A 22,654-nucleotide genomic window follows, 5' to 3' on the forward strand; every position below is an offset into this window, starting at 1 on the left:
CAGATTCCCTCTGCCTACTGCAAAAAATACCTTAAAACCTCTCCTATAACTAAATGTCTGAGGGGCACGGGACACGGGGATTTGTATTAAAGAGCTAGTAGAATAATATTTATCCTGGCAAAGAAACAAGGATAAAAGTGTGGCAAAATAAGGCAAATGATGCCAAAATTCATTTTTGCCTATTTTAGAAATTTGGTTTACTGAATAAGATGAAATGTCTTCAGTAATATTCAGGGATTTCAAAACCACCAGAGGTTGTGCTGGTAGGTTGAGGGTGTCAAAATAATTATGTTCACAGCAGAGATATCCTGTTGACCTCTGGCAGAATTTAAAATATTGCACCTTTCAGGATCATCTGGTGTGGTTGCTTGACCAAGCACTTTTCTGTTAGTTAGCACAGGGTAAAGGTAAAGATTTTAACATTCATTTTTGTGATTCACGAGTGTTATTTATCCCATAGATGGTATTTTCTGTGATTTAATTTAATTGTCTTTTATTATTGTATAAAGACAACATTATTTTCTAATGTGGTTTCTTGGTGATTTGAATAATTTTGAAGTTTGGAAATACTCTACACTCCAGTGAGAAGCAGTAGTTCAGTCATAAACAGTTACATGAGTCTATAAATCAGGCTACTTTCATTATAAGTTCATATTGAAGGTGACATAAGCAACACAATTTCCTTTATTTAGAGCTCAGTAGCATTATACTTCAAAGCCAGGTCTTGTTGCCCTTTTCAATTCAGCAATCAATATCTAGATTAATATGACATATTATTGATTACTGCAGAACTGCTCCCTTTAGGCATTCACTTGAAGCAGCAGCATAAAACATAGAATAATCCTATCACAGGGAACATTTGGAGATACCATGATATTGACTTCAGCTGAGTGTGAAGGAGAACATTTTAAACAAGTTTAACTTTTAAATTTCAATTACAGGGTGAAATTGGTGAACCAGGTCAGAAAGGTAGTAAAGGTGACAAAGGAGAAAACGTGAGTAGCAAAATCCTTTGTGCATTACATCTATTCTTTATAAATAAAAGGTATTCATGCATGAAGTATGCAGGTAATTTTGATACATAAATGAGCAAAAAAAAAGACACACTCCTAAAATGTTCCTTCAAAACAATGTTCTTTTAATACAATACTAGAGGTTTGTACTTACAGATCCAGGCATGTATTTATTATTGCTCATATTCCTAGAGTTTACAGAATCATTACAAAATATAAATTACTTTCTTAAGCACCCTTCCTGTACCACTGAAACTCCTCCATTCTGCATTTGAACTGGAGGGATCACGAATTCCCATACATTCCCTTACTGTGTTGAACTTCACTGAGTGCACTGTGTGAACATTCCCAGCTTTGGCTTCTGAGGATGGAAACTGTGGAGACTCAGCAGAGGAATCTACTAATGCAGTTTTAAAAATTTCCAAAGGATATCTACTTCCTGGGGAGCACAATTAACTGATGGCAGATGAAATGGCTTATTCAAGTTTTCATATATTATCATTAGGCCTATTAGTGAACTTAGGACTAATCAGGTTTCTACTGTTTTGATTTGACATTTTTCTACCTTCAAAAATTATTGCTAAAGTTCAAGCACTTCCTTTTTTTTTTTTTTTTTGGCCAGACATATAAAATTAAGCTTTTTTTTCACTGTGAAATTTGAAGCTAGAAAGAATAAAACTAGCATTTATTTATTTCCATTTGATTTTGGCTTCTTTTCTAAAAACTCAAAATGGTATGTTTTCAATTCTGTTCAAATTCAATATAAACTGGTACTTTACTTGAATAGTTTTCCTTGAGAAACAATTGAGAAGTAATGGCAGAAAGATCCCTTTTATTGCTATATTTCAACACTATTCACAGTTAGCAAAGCTCCAAACTCAGCACAGGGGTATTCATGGCTAAGTAAATTTATCTTGAAAACAGTGTGACTTTTGAGATTGACAAGTTACAGAACAGTATGTTACTTTAAAAAATTACACCAAATTTATGGCTTACATAATATCAGATTATATTTATGGGAGGATATGTACATACTCAAGCAAATCACAGGTCATAGAATCACAGAATGGCTTGGGCTGGAAATGGGCTTTAGGATCAGCTAGTTCCAGCCTCTGATCCAGTTCCACTTCAGGCTTTGCGTGTGGTCACAGGCATATCCTGTTTTCCTCTTTGCCATGCCTCTTCATTAGAAATGCTTTGCATCAGAGAAATCCAGAGAAAAAACACAAGCTGCACTCTTCTGTTTCAGATAATTTTAGCATAGCTAGTTATGCTGAGCATTAGACTGTGACCTCAGTTCCCACAGTGAGTACTGATGCATTTGGGCCTGCTCCAGCAGACCTGCTTTACAAATAAAATGTCTGCAGCATTATCATTTGAGAATGTATCCTGGACTCCCAGTCTCGAGGTTTAATGCATTTGAGAATATTACACATTTTTTCTTGAAGTACAGTATTCAGTGTTGAGGCTTAGTTGAAGTGAATGTAACTCTGGTTGAAGTCACATGTCTTGAATCTGCAATCAGTTTGCCCTCAACTGCAGTCATTCAACCCTGACAATTTCACAATGTTTTCATTTTAAATCTGCTTTCCTTTCAACATGCTGACAGAGGCCTGTTGGGGCAGGGAGAAAGGGCTTGTTGGTCACCTCTGAAAGGTTCTGACAAGAAGTACCAGTTCTGAAATCACAGGACATAAAGAACAGATATTTACAATCTCAAAGCACCCACAAGAGGCCTTGGTGGGCATTTAGAGCCTGATCACAGCAAGGATCCTGATCAAAGAAGTGATTCATTTTTCCTGTTTAAGAAGAGCTGGAAAAATCTTCAATTCCCCATTGAAACTAACAAAGATTTCTTTTTGTGGGTTTGAAAATCCTGTGCCTAACTATGTTGGCGTATTCTAGTTAAGACAGCACAATTTTGTTGTTGATGTGCTGTCCTCCCTTGAACTTCATTTGTCCTCCCTCCTCATTTATCGCAGCTGCCTTTATTAACTGAGGATTCTCTCATTATACTGATCAGTCTTTCTCCATTTGCCCTCCAAAGCAATGGCTAAAAAGAATCTGGCCATGTGTCCAAATAACTCCTCATTAATCAACTGCAGAGTACGCTCCAACAGTGCTTTATATCAAAATGGGTTTTTAAATGAGTTTAAAAATGTGTAGGCCTCATTCCAGAGTCTATAAAATGAAGGAGCACATTGAAGCATCTTGAAGAGTGTAGAAAAATCCATGCAAATCTCTTTCTCATGGTAACACTTGCCAGTCAGCTGGAGCATTCCTCAGAGTCCTTTCATTTAGGCATGTCACGACAGAGGCTAGCAAGCTTTGTTTCATGTATTGCCATCAGGTATGGGACAAAAATACAACTGTAAAAGAGAAGAAATACAGAGCTTGATGCTTCATGCTCCCTAGAAAATAAAAGGGTCCAAAATATATATAAAACCCAGAGAAAGAAATAGACTGCAAGACTTAAGATGTCCCTTTATTTAATTCTCCTTATAAAGGGCACAATAATCTGATTTTATCCCTAGCAAAGTCTATAAATCATGGCATTATTCTGCTCTAAACCAGAATTTGAAGCCTAGAAGTTGCAGGCAACTTGGCATCTGAATAGACTAAAATTAGCCAAGGCCAGGTGTTGAGTTTTGTGCCTTCTTAGCATAACTCTTCATCAGTCTACTTCCTCTAGTGTGGCAAAAACAAGATTCAAACTACTACATCATTTACACCTCATCATAGAGGAGGATCTTGCATTCCTGTACTCTGATAGCTTCATTATATCACATCTGCATGACTGACTTCTAATTATGTGCAATATAACTTAATTGTCATTCTGCAGGGGGAATGAAAAAAAGACATTCCTCTCAGGGACTGGGGTTTTTGGTCATTCTGTTGAAAAGAGACTTAATATCAAAGAGAATGTGATTCCCAGTGCTCAGCAAGAACTTGCAATTTTTCATGTTTCCTAGAGGTCAAAATAAGCTTTGTGCCATTGCAAAAATAATTAGCAGTTTCATGAAAACTACTCCAAATAATAAGCATTTGAATTAAAGATAGATTTTTAGATGATACTTTAAAGTTTGAGAGATATTTGGCATAAACCTCGTTGAAAGTTTTCATATTTTTAATTGTGAAAAAAAATTTCATTTTGATTCATGTTCACATGGAAACTTATTCTGAAACATTAAAAATGAGCTTCTAACTAATGCCAACATTGTCTATTATAGATGTGAAAATCGGAGTTTTTGAGAGACAGTTTGTACTGAATGGAAAGGACTTGTGATGCTACATCCTCTATGGAGAAACATGGAAATGCTGAATAGATTGTGGTCGTGCAAGTCGGGATTTCTGTCATGTCCGTATTTGCTTTTAATCTCATTGCAGATGTCACAATCACTAACTTGTCCTTTGAATTGTGTTTGTTGCAGGGTCCTCCAGGTCCCCCAGGTCTTCAGGGTCCCGTTGGAGCCCCAGGGATTGCTGTAAGTAGCTCATTCAGAGCCAACCCCAACCTTGCATAACTCAGCTGATCCTGACTTCTCTGAACTGTTTGCTCCTTACTCAGGAATATATTTCAAAACACCACTAACAGTTCTGTCCCTGCCCACTTACTTGCAGTTCTTTATTGTAAACAAGCCTGAGTGGGTGTTACTGTATGGCAAATTTACAGCAGGGCAATAATTTGACAAAATTATTAAAAATTGAACCCTGTAAATAGTGAACAGAGGCCATCCTTTCAGTGAACTTGTTTGGTTGCGTGTTTGGCAGCTCAGTATAGATGCAGTTAAAAGAGTGTCTTTTTTTAAAATCCACCTGATACCAAGTGAATTAATTCTTATTTTTATTTGAAAGGTTCTGACTTCTTTTACCCTGAGTAGTGGTAGAACCCTGTGCTACTCATATATACACTGGTATTCAACAGCTAGAATGTTTATACCAATGTGAAAGAGAAGGGGAACTTAGGGAAAATTTCTGTGAGAAATGCAGCACTAATTGACCTATATTAAACCAGAGCACGTGCTGACATTCTGTTTGTGCAACAGATTTCATCCAGCCAAGATGATGAACATGTATTTGTAAGGACACTTGGTGTAATTCTGAGCCCTTTTCTAGCTGTTTCCCAGTCATTTCCATGGCGCTTTTCCAGTTGTTATTATCAGAGCTGTGATAGTTTTGCTCTTCATTGTTTCCCAACAGGGAGGTGATGGAGAGCCAGGCCCAAGAGGTCAGCAAGGGATGTTTGGGCAAAAAGGTGATGAAGGTCCTCGAGGCTTCCCCGGGCCCCCAGGCCCTATTGGCTTGCAGGTAAATTCCTTTATTATTTTACCTTACAGCTGTAAAACAAGATGTAACAGAAAAAGTGTAAGAACACTGATTTCTGTGGCAGAAACTGAATGACTACTGTCTATTATTAAATAAATTATAGCATCATTTAATTAGAATGGAAAGATCCCATATTGATGGGTTTCATGCATAAACAATAGATTTAGTGCAGCAGGACTTTTATATATATGTATATATATATACACATCAGAGCATAAATTATCCAGACTCCCACCTGAGCTCTGGATAATCCTGAAAGTGTTTTTAAAATCACCCAGTGTAGCATTTCTGTGTGCATTTTTGGTGGGGTTTTTTTGCCCCCAAATTTATTGTATCACTTAGTTTAAGCATCCTAGGATTACCTATATATTTACTTTAATATTAAAAGCTCCCTTCCGTTTCTTTCCATTTTAATGCAAATAGGTCTTTTTCTTCTTATTCCACCATCCTGCCTCCTCCCAAGTTCACAAGTTTGATGTGTAGATCTGATTGTTTCATATTGATTTTTAACTAATCATTCCAGGGACCCTACTTACAGTATTCTTCCCCATGTTTTTTAGGGTCTGCCGGGCCCACCAGGTGAAAAAGGTGAAAATGGAGATGTGGGCCCAATGGTAAGACTTCTTCCGCACTGGTCACTCTAAAGGACATAAATATTCTCCCTACATTATTGTCTTTTCTCTATTGCTCACCATTTGGTAAGATACTCCTGAATTTGATGACCGAGTATGAAACATTTTGTGTAACATAAACTTTCTCTAGGATTTTCTTCGCTTTCCCACATCTACTCCCTCATCATTAATATTGAGATTTATCTAACGTGAGAAAATACTGAAAAATAGATAGCAAAGCAGATGCTCTGTGTGTCTGAGATGGTCCAGTGACAATCAGGTTCAAGAAAGAAAGAGGAAAAGTAGATACCACTGCACTAGAGAGTCTGGAGCTACCTTCCTAGAGTTCAGGCCATTGTTATTAACATGCAGTGTCAGGTATGCAGGCCAGGAGATGGCAAGCCCTGCTTGGCTCTGTTTACTTTCCCTGGGTGATGCATTTTCCAGCTGTTTCTCCTGCTGACAGAATGCCTTGTGGGTGTTCCTGAGTGCTGTGCAAGCTCTCTGCTCTATACCTTTGCCTCCAGCACCTTGTGCCAAGTCTGGCTGCTTCACTCCTGCCCATCTGTAGGCACCATGGTGCAGCTCTGCCCCAGGGCTGTCACAGACTCTTGAGCTGCTCCAGGTCTCTGGCAGTGGGATGGGCAGCAGGGAACCTGCAGGGAAAGAACCAATCCTCAGGGGCTCCTAAGCATCAGGTCATGTCCAGCTCAGGTACTGTGTGACACAGCCTGGGCCTCCTGTCACCTTTTGAACTCATCCAGCAGGCAGCAATCTGGCCCTGCTGTTCCTGCTGCATGGTGAAGATTAAAAGCCCTCTACAGATTGAATATATTATTTTTCATTGGTCAGAAATTCTTCCTGATTGTAACTCTACTATATCTGTTCTGTAATTCTGTTAAATCACATTGTCTCTTTGATACAGGGTCCACCTGGCCCACCAGGTCCCAGAGGTCCCCAGGGTCCTAATGGAGCTGATGTAAGAATCAATCTATTTTTTTGTCTTGCTAATTGAGTAAGAAGCACCCTATTTTGGATGACCATGTTTTGGGTAACAAAAATCTTTTGTCACTGTAGGGTCCTCAAGGTCCCCCAGGCTCAATTGGCTCTGTTGGAGGTGTTGGTGAAAAGGTGAGTGTGGATGGAAACGCCCAAGGAAGAGAAAACATTGGAATAGGAATGCTATATGACATTCATTCATTAAAATTATTTTCATTGCTATTTTCAGTTCTCTATACTGAAAATTTTCTGCCAGGATATGGAGTGAGTTCTTTTGGGATTGGTTACTTTCATATTTTACCCAAGGAACATACCAGATTGTATCTTCCTTGTTTTAAAGGAAAGATGAGATATGCAGGGATATAAGGGCTTTTTTCCCTGTGATTTATTTGAAGCAAGAGAGTAAACTATTATATAGTGCTGAGCAAGCAAGAAGTTCAAAAGAGAGTCTTAAAGTGCTTGTTTATGTTTATTTTATCAAGCTACATGACCTCAACCACATCATCTATGTAAGCCTAAAAGCCTTTTGCTGTAATGTTACAGGTTTAACATTAATTTTTTCCTGAACTTTGGAATGGGAAAGAAGATCCTGAGTGGAGCACAAGATGGAGGAAACAAAATAGAAATATATTCCAGGCCAATATATAAATTGCTTATTGAGAAACTATGTAGATTGCTCTTGAGTATTTAATGATTTGTCACAGAGTATCACATATGTTCAAAGAAACACCAATGTCAGTGAATCCTAGAAAAAACATCTCTAGGAATGTCAGTATTGGTAGTTTTTCAGAAAGCTTTCCATATTTTTAACTTTTCAGAACATGAAGCAAGATTTCCCTTTTTCTAACTAAACCAGCCTTTTAAAAGAATTTCCAGATGTTTCACAGTTTGGTTTTTTTTTTCCTACATGCCCATCAACTACATCACTTACCAGTGCTCTGGGATGTGGCAAAGAGTGTACTAGAATAATATAACATAAAATTTGGTTTGATGGAGAAATATCCTATTTTGTGTCCTTACTGTCCTTTGAGACCAAAGAGATGTCATTGTGGCAAGCTGGCAGTGCTTCACTGCAGTGCTTCTTTCTCAGGATGTGGCTCTGAGCATCAGCTCGCCTCTTGGGAGCAGCAGCATTCTGGTGTTTTCAATCTTATTCCCCAAAATTGCACAAGACACACAAAACATGATGCCCTCCTGCTTGACTGCATTATTAACAAGGATATTCCTTCTAATGTCCCAAGTTCAGGACATTGTTCATCCAGTCTACTTTAAAAAATATCTTGGCCTCATGAAGGACTGCAGGATTTGTTTTCTTCTCTCTGGGAAGAGTTCCAAAAATGTGACACAATCTAGGAGTTGAGAGAAATAAAAAGTTACTGGGAAAAGAGAGTCTGTATTTCAGTGGAATACAGAAAATAATGGGCATTGTGGGAAGAAAAAATTGTCCTGTGACCACTACTGAGAAAAATGTTAATTATGAGAACATCCAGGGTAGCAGCCAATTATATTCAGTACTTTAAAAAAACCCCACCTTGTATAATATCGTGGCCCATTGAACTTGATAGGAATTTTTGCCATTGGTTTCAGTCACCTCTTCGATTTTCAGCACTTCACAATCAAATTATATTCCAGCCATTTTCTAAACACATTGCCTTATATTAAACCCCTTCCTCCTTTGTTTCTCCCTGCAACTCATCTGTGTGATTTAGAATCACCGTTTGTGATGATTAGGCCATGAAATTTAATTCAAGAACATGAAGTTCAGACTGTTTATCACTTGGCTGTCATTTTTTATTTCCTCTAGCTTATATCCCATATTCTCTGCATTCACAAAGAGAAGCTTCCAAGTGTATTATTTTGGAAGTTTATATAATTGTAATTACTTTCCTCCCTCCTCCTCCTCAGGTTTTAGTACATGCCAGGTTATTTTCTTTCTTAGGCTATCTTCCTTCTTAATTTCAGTTCCATTTAATGAGATTTCAAGCTGAGATATCATCAAGAGTTGCTTTTTCAGGGGGAGTTGCTGCAATGGGAGGACAGGTCATGCTTTTAAACAAAACATGCATTTTTTTCTTTTCCTTTTCTTCCCACACGTTTTTCCCCCAATGTTTTTCTTATTATGTCAGCATGCTTTGGCCTCTGCACCCCTTTCAGGAAAGACACACCATACTACAGATAATTCAATACAGTGAGTAAAGAATGTGGAAAAACATTTTAGCATCATCCGTATTACTGCTGAGGAGAGAAGTAGGTTTGCTCACTTGCATATTTTAATGGTTTGACCAGGAGATATTTTTTCATTACATGGGTTTCAAAGCCCCCTTATCTTCTGGAAGAGATAAACAATTTTTGTCACACTTAGTGCCATGAATTTTTAACCAGTTGTTGTTTCCCCTGCTCTGCACACAAGAGGCTGAATGTTCAAAGGCATCAGTGCTGCAAACGCTCCTGCAGCCCTGCGTTATTATTGATGTAACCCCCACCGAGGGCCTGCCAGTCTGACACTCTGCAGAGCCCTTAAATCCAGCTGCCACACCAGGAGCAGCCACTTTCTTCTGCTTTTAATTTAGAGAAATGGAAAACCAAATGTATCTACACACTCTCATCTCTAATTTGATATCAAAGGTTTAACATGCAGATATTCTAAACAGGCAGGAAGTTGCTCATGACTTCTCTAACCCGTGCCTTAGAATGTACATAAGAATTTACAACAGAGGGGAAACAGATTAAATAATGTTAACCCCACACTTCCACAGAACCGAATGAAATAAATTTGCCTTTCTAATTTATTTTGTGATAATTGCACTGAGCACTGTGCTATTCTTCTACCCCCTCTCCCTTCCACAGCAGTTATAAACCGTCAGTTAGAGAGCAATACAAACCCAGCGTCTGTAGAACCTGAGAATTCATTCTGTAGCCTCTCAGAGTTCAGACCTGGTTTACTGCATGAAAAAGTCTGATGTTACAAAACCACAACACTCATCTGGGTTTCAATTTCTTCCTATTATATTGTTCTAAAAAACTTTCCAAAGTAGTACACTAATAAGGAGTCCAACACAGTAAACAAGTGAGATCAATAGTTCTCATGCTTAATCATTGATTTCTACTGCAGATGGAAGTGAGAGGACAAAATCAATTGAGTAGCCTGGCTCTAAGTTTAGGAACATGTTTGATAAGTGCTCACACACAATTTTATGTGTAAATATCATTTTTCCACACGCATGTGTAGACACTGCTAAGGTAACTAATCAAGGCATATCTGTGACAGTTTAGGCTACCTGAACATCCATCCTAAAAATTACTTTTAATAACTTCACATGACCTCCTGATTGGGATTTTTTTCTCATCCTTCTCCATCTCTCCAACACTGTAAACAAGAGCTCTCCAAGAAAACACAGCCTGTAGAATTTCTCTCAATTAAATTTAGTTCTCCACAGAACGATCATATATAACACACATGCAGACCTATGCAAAAGGGATTCTCTTCTAGAGTTACAATTTCCCCCTTTTTTTTTGTTTTCTGAGCAAAGCTAACTTTTCACAACCCAGTCAGTTGCAAAGTTGCCTCTCATTGTTATAAAATTAAAGACCATGTCCCAGATTTTAACCAAAAGGTGGCAGCCTTCCATCCACTATCTCTGTGCTTTGGATATCAGTTCTCTAGAACTGATCATAAGGAAAACAACTTTTTTTAAACCTTAAAACTTTTTATTTTTATTTATATTTTAACTTTTAAACTACTTGTCTAGCTTGGTAGAAACCATTCTGCTTGCTTAATCCAATAAGGTTTTCAGAATTAAGCATGTCTGCAAAATGACATGACCCTTTGTAGTTTAAGATGTCTGTCTTTCTTTTTAAATTCTGTCAGAGGAAGACTTTGCCTAAAAAAGACCACAGTAACTTTTAAAAGATCTGAGCTGCTAAAAAGAGAGAGAAAAATCTCTAGAGGTGGAATAAATATATTATTAGATCATAAAATCTGTTTCCCAACAGAACATGAAATATATCCTATGGAGAAGATTCTGAATTAATGCCATTGTTGCTAAAAATGAAAAGAAAGACCAGGGCCAACAATAGCTATAGATTACACAGGTTTTAGTAGCTATAAACATGCACTCTGTGAATATATATCAGCTACAGTCTTCTCTATCAAAACATTATTTAACTCCCTTAACAGTTATCTAAACCAAATGTAGCATTTCATAGTACCTGATACTTGGAATATGGAAATCACTGTCAGATAAAACAAGGGCTGCATACATGGAAGGGGCAGATTTTTTAGTAGAGCAATGATACAGAAATATTAATGTGAGATGAAACTTTAACTGGTCTCATCTTTCACAAATGCCCTTTAAGGGAACATTTTGACATTTTTTAGCCCTTCCAATTTCTCAGTTTTTCACACTGCTGCTTGCTGGGGAGCTGCAGTGCACAGAGCCAACATCACTGTGAGTGCTGGAGCAGGCACCCCCAGAGCTCCCCCAGGGCTCCCAAGTGCAGGTCAGGGGGAGCCCAGTGTTGTGTGATGGAATGAAGATGTGCTTGTCAACTGGAAGGGTAAGAATTGTACTATCAATCAAATGTGGATCATCATGAATTACAGTATCATTAGGCAGAAAGGCAGAAGATCTCTCTCTCTGAGAAGCTGCCAAGGGGATTATACTGCACAAGTGCTTGGCAGCAAAGACTGGGCACAGTCAGTGCTCTCATGTCACTGCTTCATTTTGTCCTGCCATGGGCTCACCTTTGGAAAGACTCTGTGGATATAGAATGGCTACTAACACGAAAAACATATTTTTGCTGATTCCAGACTTCATCCTCTTTTGCTACAAAAATCTCAATTGATTGATAGTAGGCATGGACAAAACCCCAGTGCTAATGAGGCTGCAGACTCAGTAAATGCTGTGCAGAGAATAAGGAAATGAAGATTATGAATTTTCCTAGAAAACATTCTTAACACTTATTGACCTGAAGCATCCACTACGGGTTTTGTTTTGTTTTAAAAGGAATGTATCACAGAAGTAAAGACTAAAGTAAACACTAAAAGGGATCATTAAGTTCCTACAAATTTTAGTACATCTAATAGAACATACCAGAGTTTCCAAAGGCACATTCATCCTTTAATAGTGCCCTTTTTAAAGGGCATTTTAATATTGCTCCTGAAATATTGGTTATCTGTTAATTATCCTAGTCTGGAATTCAGTTGAGAGGTACTGAAATATTTTCCTTTAATCTAATAAAATATTTGTACTGGGCCAAATTCTGGTCCCAGTGAAGTTATCTTGGTGCTATGAGCTTCTCTGAAAAAAAGGTTCAGTATCTACACCATAAGTTTTGTTTTAAAAATGTATTTTATGATTTGTAGTTTTATACTGACCAGGTGGAAATGACAGACATATATGAACTAACTGAATTGTTGTAAAATGAAGAGGGGTTGGAGATCACACAGGTTAGGAAGGGTACGCAAATTAATTCTGTGAATTCAGTAAATGATTGGGGAAAATACATTTTTAGCACTGAACGACTCTTGCTCATAGATGTAATTCTTAGAAAAAGAATATATTTTGGGGAAAAAATTCCCCCCATTAGCAGTTGGATTGAAAAATCCTTTAGGATAAGATTATGTATTTCTTATCCAAGCACTCCATAACAATCACAAAGCATATTCTGTTATCCTTCTATGATTTATGTTTCTGTGATGCTAATAACTAAATATTGTACTAACAGAAGAGTTTTCTACTAAAGTTTATTCATCAGACCACTGAGCTAGAAAATAATTGGTTAAAACTAAACTTTAAAATGAAGACTTGAAAAGACAGCCCTTGAGATAATACTCAGAAGGAGACTGAATTATCTTAAATGTTCACTTAATAGTGCACAATCTTTGACTTGCATGGATTTTTTTTTCATACTGGTATGATCCTGAAAGCCATCTGCTTTACAGAACAAATTCCATCACTGGTAAATACACTGCACACACCTCTGTAGCCTGTGGAGAAAGTTTTTCTAACTGATGCTATTATTTCATCATTAGGTTTTCCTTTTTATAGCTCTTTCTTCTTCCAACAGTAGCTATGGCAATAATCAGAAGCAGGAAATTTGCAGTATGTGGGATAATAAAGGGGAACATCTCCCAAAGCCCAAAGGGAAGCTGAGTCTCCCTGGCTCAAGAACATATTAGTTTGATGTATTATGTCTCAAATTTCAGACTCCACTTCTGCAAAACCGTATACAAATCGACCCCTCTAGGTACACCAAATAAAAACCTGTTCTTATAAGCTGTTTACATAAATAAGCATGGGAAGAACATGCAATTACAAAAGTAAATTCATCAAAATATTCTCCCTAATGACTCATAAATTATTCTTATGCATCTATAGGGTGAGCCTGGAGAAGCTGGTAACCCTGGACCTCCTGGAGAATCTGGAACAGCTGTGAGTATTTGGTTGTTGTCTTATCATTAGCATTTATTATGGTGAACTGTGGTATCTGGCAGGGCTTTGGTAAGCATTTCCTCAGATCACTTCTGCATACTTCTGTACACTTCTGTGTACTTTTTCTTTGAATTTTCAGCTGAGAACTTTTACCTTTAAAATGACATTTGTTTCTGTATAATCATAGCCATATCTTGTACTAACAGAGGATGGAGACTTCCCAAAACAATGCCTATTTTTCCTTTCATAAGTATTAACTTTGGCTTGCACGTTTCTCTTTCTGGAAACAGTTCACTGATGAAATCTGGGTGCAGAATTTGGCACTTGACCTAAGAGATCCTTATTTCCCACTCACATGCCACCATTTATTGAGGAAACTGATAAATTTCTATTGTCTGAAAAATCAGTTTGCCATTGTGATCTTTTTGGCCATTCCATTTCCAGATGGCATTTTTGTCTTCATGTGTTTTCCACAGGGTCCAAAAGGTGAAAGGGGAGAAAAAGGTGAAGCTGGTCCACCTGGAGCAGCCGGACCACCAGGTGCTAAAGGACCTCCAGGTGATGATGGGCCTAAGGGTAACCCAGTAAGTGAGCTTCATAATTCTAACCCAAACCACTGTGAAGCATTGCTGAATACAATCTGTGAATACAGAACCATAGCATTTCCTGCAAGTGCAATACGTTCATTATATGCTTCATAAAAGATTTCTGATGAGTGCTACCTGCTTGGCAATGGACGACACATTCTTTGCTTTTTTCCCTGATCTATCTAGGGCCCAGTTGGTTTTCCTGGAGATCCTGGTCCCCCTGGGGAACCTGGTCCAGCTGTAAGTATACCTTAAAAACAGTTTTAGGTCCTAGTCTTAGTTTTGTACTTCATTCTAGTTGACCCTCTCTCTTTCTTGTCTGGGCATGAACTCTTGCCTGTAAGATCCTTTGCTTTTCATGCATTTCTCAAGGCTTAGAAATGTTAAGAAATCTTTAAAAATTTTGAAAAATAATGACCTTGGGAGAATGCTCTATGGAAAAATAGTGTTCTTATATTCATATATGAAAGATAAGGGCCTAAATTAGCTGAATTTTTAATTTTGTTTATTTTTCTTGAATTCTGTAGGGTCAGGATGGTGTTGGTGGAGAGAAGGGTGAAGATGGTGATCCTGGTCAACCTGTAAGATTTTTCTCTCCTTTTATTTCACCTGCATAATCTCTCTGATAATAAGAAAGTATCTTTTGCCAAATCAGTGGCTTCTATGCAGTCACACTCTTAAAAATATTTTCAGAGCGGACACTTTTTCTGTTATACTAAAAAAACCCATTTATTTCATTGAAGCGGTAGAACTGCCCATATTATAGTAACACAATGAAGGAAGAGCTCAATTTCCTTTAGAAGTAGTCATGTGTTAAAGGATTTCTGCTGGAGCTGCTGAGGAGCACTAAAAATAGAGCAGCTCTGAGCATAAGAAAGAAATGCTGCAGCCAAATAATCTTCATTAGCTGAACTAACGAAATTAAGCCAAGAGCTTAAGCAGTACCTGAGCAATACCCATATTAAGCATCAAAGCTCTATTTCTGTAGATTCTGTCCATTGATGGGGCTAACACATGGCAGATGTCCATGGCATTTAATACAGATGAGAACTTCATCCTTTATTCCTGCTGTGATTTTAATTTTCTGTTGCAGGGTCCACCAGGTCCTTCAGGTGAAGCTGGCCCACCTGGTCCTCCTGGGAAAAGAGTAAGGAATATCTCATCTTCTCTTGTACACTTCTCCTTCTGAGACACTGTGTCCTTGAGAACTTCAGCTACTTGTTTCATGCTGGGACACTCCTATCTGACATTTGTCATTTCTTTTAAGTAATGTTATAAGAGAAATGAAAAAAATAGAAAGAACAGAGAAAGCTCTTTAGCATGGGTTATAAGAACATAAGAGCAAAAAAATACATAGGGAAGAATGCATTGCTTACCCATAAAGGTGATTTTTCTTTTCACTTAAGAAGTCAGTGTCTACTGAATCAGTCTGCTAACAGGAGTGAGTTGGTATGACAGTAATAGCAAACACCATCTTTAGGCACATGTCTGCTATCAGGGAGCAGGAAGAATGTGTCTGTTTTGGTGTCTTTAGTCTTGGAAATAAAATAATTTCAATGCAGCTACTGTGCAAAACTATATCATCCTCTCTGTATACAAGATTAACAGGCAGGCATTTCTTTAACTTATGAAGCTATTCCATTTCTAAAGCTTTTGAAGGTTCACAGGGTTTACAAATATACCTAATCAAACCCAGTAAATAATGTTGCAGTCACAGAACTATAGTAGATGCATCAACCCTTAGGTCTGCTTCAGAGAGCAATTAGATGCAGTTTTACACTTTAAAAAACAGAAGAAGTGGCATTATTAAATGTGAACTGATAATTATTTAACAAAATATTTTAAACTGCTTGGTTTAATGGGCTTGAGTGGAATGACATGCCTAATTGGTTTTATTTATTTTGTACAGTAATCTATTTGCTCCACCAACATGCAAAGTATTTATAATATTTTAAATTATTATGGTCATGTTAGCAACCTTATTCTAAAACTGAAATATGGCTCAACTGAATATTAGCAATTATTATATTTGCTTGACATCAAATTAAAACTTCCTGCTTTATTATACAAAAAGGCAATAGCTCACTCCTCAGAGACAGGCTATATTCTATCTGATTGTACCTAGACAAAAAAACAATTTCAAAGCACAGATTCCATGTTACCTGTGATTTGACACATTTCCAATTTAGGGAAAATACATGGCTAAATATTTCAATGTAGTCCCTATCTGAATTATGGAGAAAACATTTTTAGAATCAGATTCTACATTACTTGAGCACCAGAATATTTCAAACTTGTAGGGAATCTGTATTATATTAATATTATACTAGAGAGTAACAGTGAAAGACAGAAAGTTTCATACTTACCTGAAAAAACTGCTTTTCATTAGTTTTTATCACTTGTATGATAGAATCAATTTCAAGAAAAAGCCCTAACAAGAGTCTTAATTTGGATTGAGAAGGACACACAGTTTCAGTAGTAATATTGCTGTCGGTGAGGTGCAGCTCTGGCTACACTACTAGAAAGCAAAATTCCACTCCATTTTTTGGTTTTCAGTCTCCAAAATAATGGGCTGGCAGAGCTCAGAATCCATACTTTTAATTAAAGGCTCTTGAAATCCTCAACAGTAGGCTCCTATTTATTTTGTTATACATTTTCATTCCCCTCTTCCATTCCATTTTGTAACTGACCTCACCTCAATTTTACTGCCCAGTCGTCTAAAATCATGTTTATTACCAGCTGTCAGAGTTTTGAGCAGTCTCTGTCTAGTTACAGAGTTTAAAAGTTTCCCCATCTCTCCCTGGGAAGCAAATTCTAGTGAAAGACAAGGACATATATAGTTTTTCCATTGTATCTAAGAAACTGATAAGCCAAAACCACAATCTAAAAAGGGTGACTTTTGTGACACAGTAATTGACAAAGTCTTGAGAAGTGATTTTTTTTTAGAGTTTAATTAAACAGTAATTATTATTTTATGTATTCTGACTTCTTAAATTATCTCTGCAGGTACCAGATCAGAAAAATACATGCTCAGAAGGCTTTATATATCAATGTAATTTAGCTGCAAGTAATAGTATTAATTGTGGCTGCTTATCTAGAACTAGAGATACAGACTGAACCCCTCTGCAGTTATGTTGTTATTATTATTTTTCTGAAACTTAATCCCTTGCTCTTACTTTTGACTCTCCTTTTTGGTTTGCTATACAGTACTGGGTAACACTTCTAGTTTGAATTCATTGATTTCCATCTGGCAAATGTTAAAAGTAGCATGAGGAAAAGACACCATCAGAATTTGTCCTTCAGATCAATATGCAGTCAATGCAGATCAGCACAGAGAGCACTCCTTGCCTGCGTTCCCAGCCCTTCAGTGTGCCAGGCACTTGAGCTTTGGGATCTGCTGCTGGGCTGCTTTCCTGGGCAGTGACAATTAGATGTCCACATCACATACACACAAACCTTCATATATCAACCAAGTTTTAGAATTTAAAACTCAAGACTAAGATGTATTTTTGTTCTCAACTGGAGGTCACACCATCTTTTTCCATTAAAAGATGTCAATACTGAAGCAAAGCCAGCAGTTTTGCAAACCAGAAGTTTATTTGGTTTGCTGCCTTTAAATACAATTTTGAATAACTCAGGAAAAAATAAAGTGTTTCTATGAAGGAGATTTTTTTTTTCCATTTTGGCTACATCATGATGCTGGCTCAGGGTGTAGTCACCACTTAAAAATTAATTTCTCTCTTGATTTCAAATGCACAGAATACCTAACAATATGCTAAGTTCCTATCACACGGGCTAATGAAATGTGGAAATGGTTTTTCTGTGTTGGAAATCATGTTTTAAGCCAGATGACAGCTATAAACAACAACTGAAATTATTTTAATGAAATATGGAAGAACAGAGAAAAATATTCAATAGGTTCATGTAACAAAAGTTGAGAACGAGTTTGTTTCTGCATGATTGCTTTTGTCTTCTTGGTTGTTAAAACGTATCAGGCAGTATGTCCAAAATGGCAGTGCAATGTTGATAAGAATCAGCATGGCAGCTGGGGTGATGAGGGGTAGAACCCTGCATTAATGCCCAGTACTGTAACCGAGGTCCTTTCTGTCAGCTCCAATTCCCCAGCCGCTCCCCCGGCGCAGTGGGCGGTGGGGGAATTGCAAGGAGCGCTCTGTGTCCGCAGCGGCCCCGGGGCAGCAGCTCCGTGCCTGGGGCAGCCCGGGCACTGCTGCCAACGCCAGGCACTGCACTTGTACTTCAGCCATCACAGTGGGCCTAGCCCTGCTAATTCATTCAAGCTGCAGCTTCATTTCCAGATTATTGAGAGACCATAATTCTCAAGTACAAACTACCACATTCAACCCTTTTCAGTCTCTTAGGGTGGGTTAGAATCCATATGGGAACTTCAGACAAGTAAAGAAAAGGGGCATATTAATTAATTAATATAAGAAAAAAAGTCATGTTTCTAAAATTCTTCTTATTTTATTTATGTACCTGTTGATCTTTCTTATTATCACTGCAAACTATAATCCACCCAACAAATTATAACCTACACAAAGGGTTACATACATCAGACATTATTAATTATTATTGGAACAGCGGGGATTTAAAATATTCTTCCTGTTTCAAAGAGTCAGCATTTGGCCCAGGGCATCTAAACTTCTCTGTATTTTGAAGAAGTAAAGCTAAGTCCTTTACCCCTTACAGCTCTTAAAAATACCAAAGAAAAAAGCTGCTGATACCCACAACAAATGGTCAAATTCCTCTTGTGGTTAAATCAATTCATTTGGCATTATCTTTGATGTAGTCTGAACTATCTCTGCTGGCCAAAAGGTCCATGCACTGCTGCAGATGTTCAGTGTCACCCTGGAGAAAGCTTAATTTCAGAAGCAAATGAATGATCTTAATATACTTCTATGTAAATAGCTATAAAATGAATATAAATTTCCAGGAATTAAAACCAGTGGAGTTCCTCAAGGTATGTGCCAAGGTAGCAGTGGATAGTGAAATATATCAGGCAATAAAAGGTTTGGGCTAAGTTCAGCTCTAGTATAAAAAATGGCTTTAGGTCAAATACTGATCCAAAGCCCTGAGCCCACAAAGCAAATAGGCAGATGCTTAACTGGAAGTACAGTTCTTACTGGTAAAATTTAATTTGTGTTCTGGTGCTTTACCTTTAAGGAGCCTGAATTGTTTTTCTATATGTTAAGAAGTCAAAAGCAGTAAATAAATGGAAGTGATTGAATTTTTCTAGTTGCTGATTTTCAGAACATTTTTTTTACATAAAAATCTGCTTGTTGCATTAATGAACAGATGAGTCTTATATAGATTCACAAAATTACAGCATTTGAGCATAGTCACTTTTCTTTCATGTTCCTTTAAGCTGCTTATTGGTTGGCAAGAAATAGCTACTTGTAATAAAGACATTTCCCAGGCTAAAAATTAACCTTGTAGGAGAACAGTTGGTCCATTATCTTGAGTGTATCTTTTCTAAGCTAAGCATATAAGAGAACCATTTTCAGAAGAGTGCATTAAATTCTAGACACCGCTCCTGTTCATATCTGAAGCTATGAATATTAATTACCTGACCTAAAAATCAGCCCTTGATGTTCTGGAGGAGAAAAATGTCTTTTTATTTTTCACTTTCATATTTAGTGGATAATACGTCAAATTTTGGCTGTCCAAGTGTAATCAGGCCCCTTACTGAGCCCATCCCTGACGTAGAGAATAAAGAAGTATTTGCCACGCTGTGCACTGTAGAAAGAGAGGGCTTTTTGGAATCAGTGGATAAACTACAGTGAATAGATAGAATTCAATGCAAAGCAAGTTTAAAATTAATTGTTACTGTACATATAAATTAGTATTGCCTTTTTTCTTTTGTACACTGTTTTGTTGGGTTTGGGGGGGTTTTGGGGTTTTTTTGGTTTGTTTTGTTTTGTTTTTTTTAATATTCCCAAACAAATTAAATCGCATCATCTTTTAGATATTCTAAAAAACCAGAAAATTATATAGCAGAATAAGAGCTGTTTGGTAATTTTTAGCATGTAAATAAAATGTCAAAAAAAGAAATTTAATGTTATTTTGTAAGTATTTGCTACTTATTAATATGGTGGGAATTGCACCTTCAGAATTTTTTTCACTGGTTATATTTGAAAAAACCTGAGATTATGAGCTCAGTGTCCATATTTTACAGGGACCTCCTGGAGCAACAGGTGCTGAAGGCAGACAAGGTGAAAAAGGTGCAAAGGTAATACACTAAAGATTTTTTTTTGAAGCATAGAAATATAAACTATTTATAATTTAAAAGTCAATTGCTTATGATGCACTGAGTGTGGAACTTTTCAAAGATATAACAGGCACTGTGTAAAATTTAAATTCAGACCCAGAATTAGTAGCAATATGTAATAGAGAGGACCCAGCAGTGCAGGCCCAGCACAGCTCACCTGTAACAAGCAAGGTGCTCTGCTGGCACCACACCTCTCTGTGAAGCCAGAGACATTTTACTCAGGAAATCATCCTGTGCAGACCTCTGGCTTATAAAAGCACTTTGCTTCTTGTACATCCCTTCAGTGCCAAACTCAGCCCCTCTCTGACCTGGTCTGTTCTTTCCAGGGTGAACCTGGTGCAGAAGGGGCTCCTGGAAAAACAGGGCCAGTTGGGCCACAGGGACCTGCAGGGAAACCTGGCCCAGAGGGTCTCCGGGGCATTCCTGGCCCTGTGGTAAGTCATGGAGCACCTAAAATCTTAAATGTTGCATTTCCTCTATACACTCTGGTAAAGCCAGCTTTTTGTTTTTTCTAGGGAGAACAAGGTATGCCTGGAGCACCAGGTCAGGATGGCCCTCCTGGACCTCTGGTGAGCATCCTTTTCCCACATGTCCCTCACAGAAGCCTCCAAAAACATCACTGAAAGATCCCTCTTCTAACATTTGAGAGCTTAAATAGTCTGTTAAAATTTGGAGCTGAGTATATTAATGACTATATACTTCCAATTACACAGACTTCCTGTCAGCTCAACAAGAACTTTTCAATGCATTGCTGCAACTTAATTTTGGATTTTAAGAAAGTAAAGTTGATATGTAAAAGTTTCTCAGGTTATATTTCCCTCCTTCCCCTCCCATCCTCCACAAAAGATTGCTATCAGGAGAATATGAAGGCTTATTTGCAGTAGAGCACAACACACTGCAGGTGAAAAGTCTAATTCTGCATTCCAAAGGCTTAAAAATTTCACATTTCAGTCATGAATTATGCATTTGCCTATGCTTTTGCATCTAGTGATATCCTGAAGTGGAGAAGGAAAGCATAAGCACTGAATAATATTTTGTACATGAAATGTTACAGCATTTTTGAGTATGTGCCAGGTGGAAAAGGTCTCTTATCACTCCTATCCATAGCAGAAGTTGCCCACTGCCACCAGGAGAACAGTGGTGAGGAGACACAGACTTGGTGTAGCAGCTCTACACCTCATGGACACGTGCAGTGTGAGATTAACAGCCTCTGAAAAATTCATGTCTTTTGCACAGGCACATGCACTGCACATGGCCTGCATTTTTCACTCCATTATGTACAAATTACACAATTTGCATTGCCATTCTTATAAAATCTAAAGATTTCTCAAATCAAGAATTGAGTTGACCCTCTGCTCCATAGATTTCTACTCATACAACCTTTTATAGATTTCTAATTATAGAGTTATTTAAATACCACTGTAGCATCATTATGGCTTTTTAAACATACATTTCATCCTGGGCTCTAAATCATGTCATCAATCACAACCATCAGCCACTGAATGTGTATTTTGATTTGAACTGCCTTCAATAACATTTCAAGAAAATGTGATTCAAGCAGGATGTTAAAACTTACTTTAACATTACTTCCCTTGCTTTATAAAGGGCCCACCTGGCTTGCCTGGACTGAAAGGAGACCCAGGTTCCAAAGGAGAGAAGGTATGCTTTGCTAATTAGTTGTGTCTTTGTAACTTCAGCCCAGTCTTAAACCTGTATAAAATTAGCAGAGAGAAGCAGCCGATTTTTTATCAGCAAGGCATTGTACCATGCTATCAAACAGCTTCCACAGCCCTAAGAGTCATCATGAAGTTTTAAGCCATATCCTGGAAACAGCTAGAAAGAAACAGATTACTGCCTGTGTGGTAATCTAATGACCATGTGGTCCCTGCAATGAAAATCCCAAAGATAATGATATAAAGAGAACCGTCAGATTTACAAGAACAAAGCAAGTAGAAATTATGAGTATTGGCAATTTTTATTTTAAAAGAAAAATATAAATATTTAACAGCTATAATACTTTCTTTTGAAATAATGGATTGAGACATCTGGGTTAGCAGTTTCCTATGGAGTCCCAACAATATATGGATTGCTTTTGTATCAGAGAAAAACCTGTAGAGAAAGAGGTGTGAATATGACTGAGCCTTGTGAACTGCAGGTTCTGTTTATCTGCTTGGATCAGCTGTTTATGCAGCCATAGCACATGTGGAACTCTGTGAGATGCTGATAGCATCTATCTGTGAAAACTGGTATGAAATTTGTACCCAGAGTACTGGGATTTCTGTGCTGGTTTCAGCAAGGACTGCACTTGGATCTTTCACTGAATAAGCAGTCACAACTTGCAAATAATCTGAAAGTTGGAAAGACCATCTAACAACAATAAATACGCTTTTAGAATAAT

General features: G+C 37.6%; 1 protein-coding gene across 4 annotated transcripts in view; it reads left to right on the forward strand.

Annotated features, from left to right (window-relative positions):
- COL11A1 (collagen type XI alpha 1 chain) overlaps positions 1 to 22,654 on the forward strand; it is a 124,145-nt gene that overhangs the window by 92,318 nt on the left and 9,173 nt on the right. For all 4 annotated transcript variants that reach the window (XM_059477821.1, XM_059477823.1, XM_059477820.1 and 1 more), the window contains 15 exons: positions 942 to 995; positions 4,445 to 4,498; positions 5,214 to 5,321; positions 5,900 to 5,953; positions 6,876 to 6,929; positions 7,028 to 7,081; positions 13,330 to 13,383; positions 13,860 to 13,967; positions 14,157 to 14,210; positions 14,498 to 14,551; positions 15,064 to 15,117; positions 20,164 to 20,217; positions 20,583 to 20,690; positions 20,772 to 20,825; positions 21,862 to 21,915. In XM_059477821.1, coding sequence (XP_059333804.1) covers positions 942 to 995; positions 4,445 to 4,498; positions 5,214 to 5,321; positions 5,900 to 5,953; positions 6,876 to 6,929; positions 7,028 to 7,081; positions 13,330 to 13,383; positions 13,860 to 13,967; positions 14,157 to 14,210; positions 14,498 to 14,551; positions 15,064 to 15,117; positions 20,164 to 20,217; positions 20,583 to 20,690; positions 20,772 to 20,825; positions 21,862 to 21,915 — 972 coding nt within the window. The remainder of the gene's footprint in view (positions 1 to 941; positions 996 to 4,444; positions 4,499 to 5,213; positions 5,322 to 5,899; positions 5,954 to 6,875; positions 6,930 to 7,027; positions 7,082 to 13,329; positions 13,384 to 13,859; positions 13,968 to 14,156; positions 14,211 to 14,497; positions 14,552 to 15,063; positions 15,118 to 20,163; positions 20,218 to 20,582; positions 20,691 to 20,771; positions 20,826 to 21,861; positions 21,916 to 22,654) is intronic.

This window comes from Ammospiza nelsoni, chromosome 9 (assembly GCF_027579445.1).
Source record: "Ammospiza nelsoni isolate bAmmNel1 chromosome 9, bAmmNel1.pri, whole genome shotgun sequence".
NCBI lineage: Eukaryota > Metazoa > Chordata > Aves > Passeriformes > Passerellidae > Ammospiza > Ammospiza nelsoni.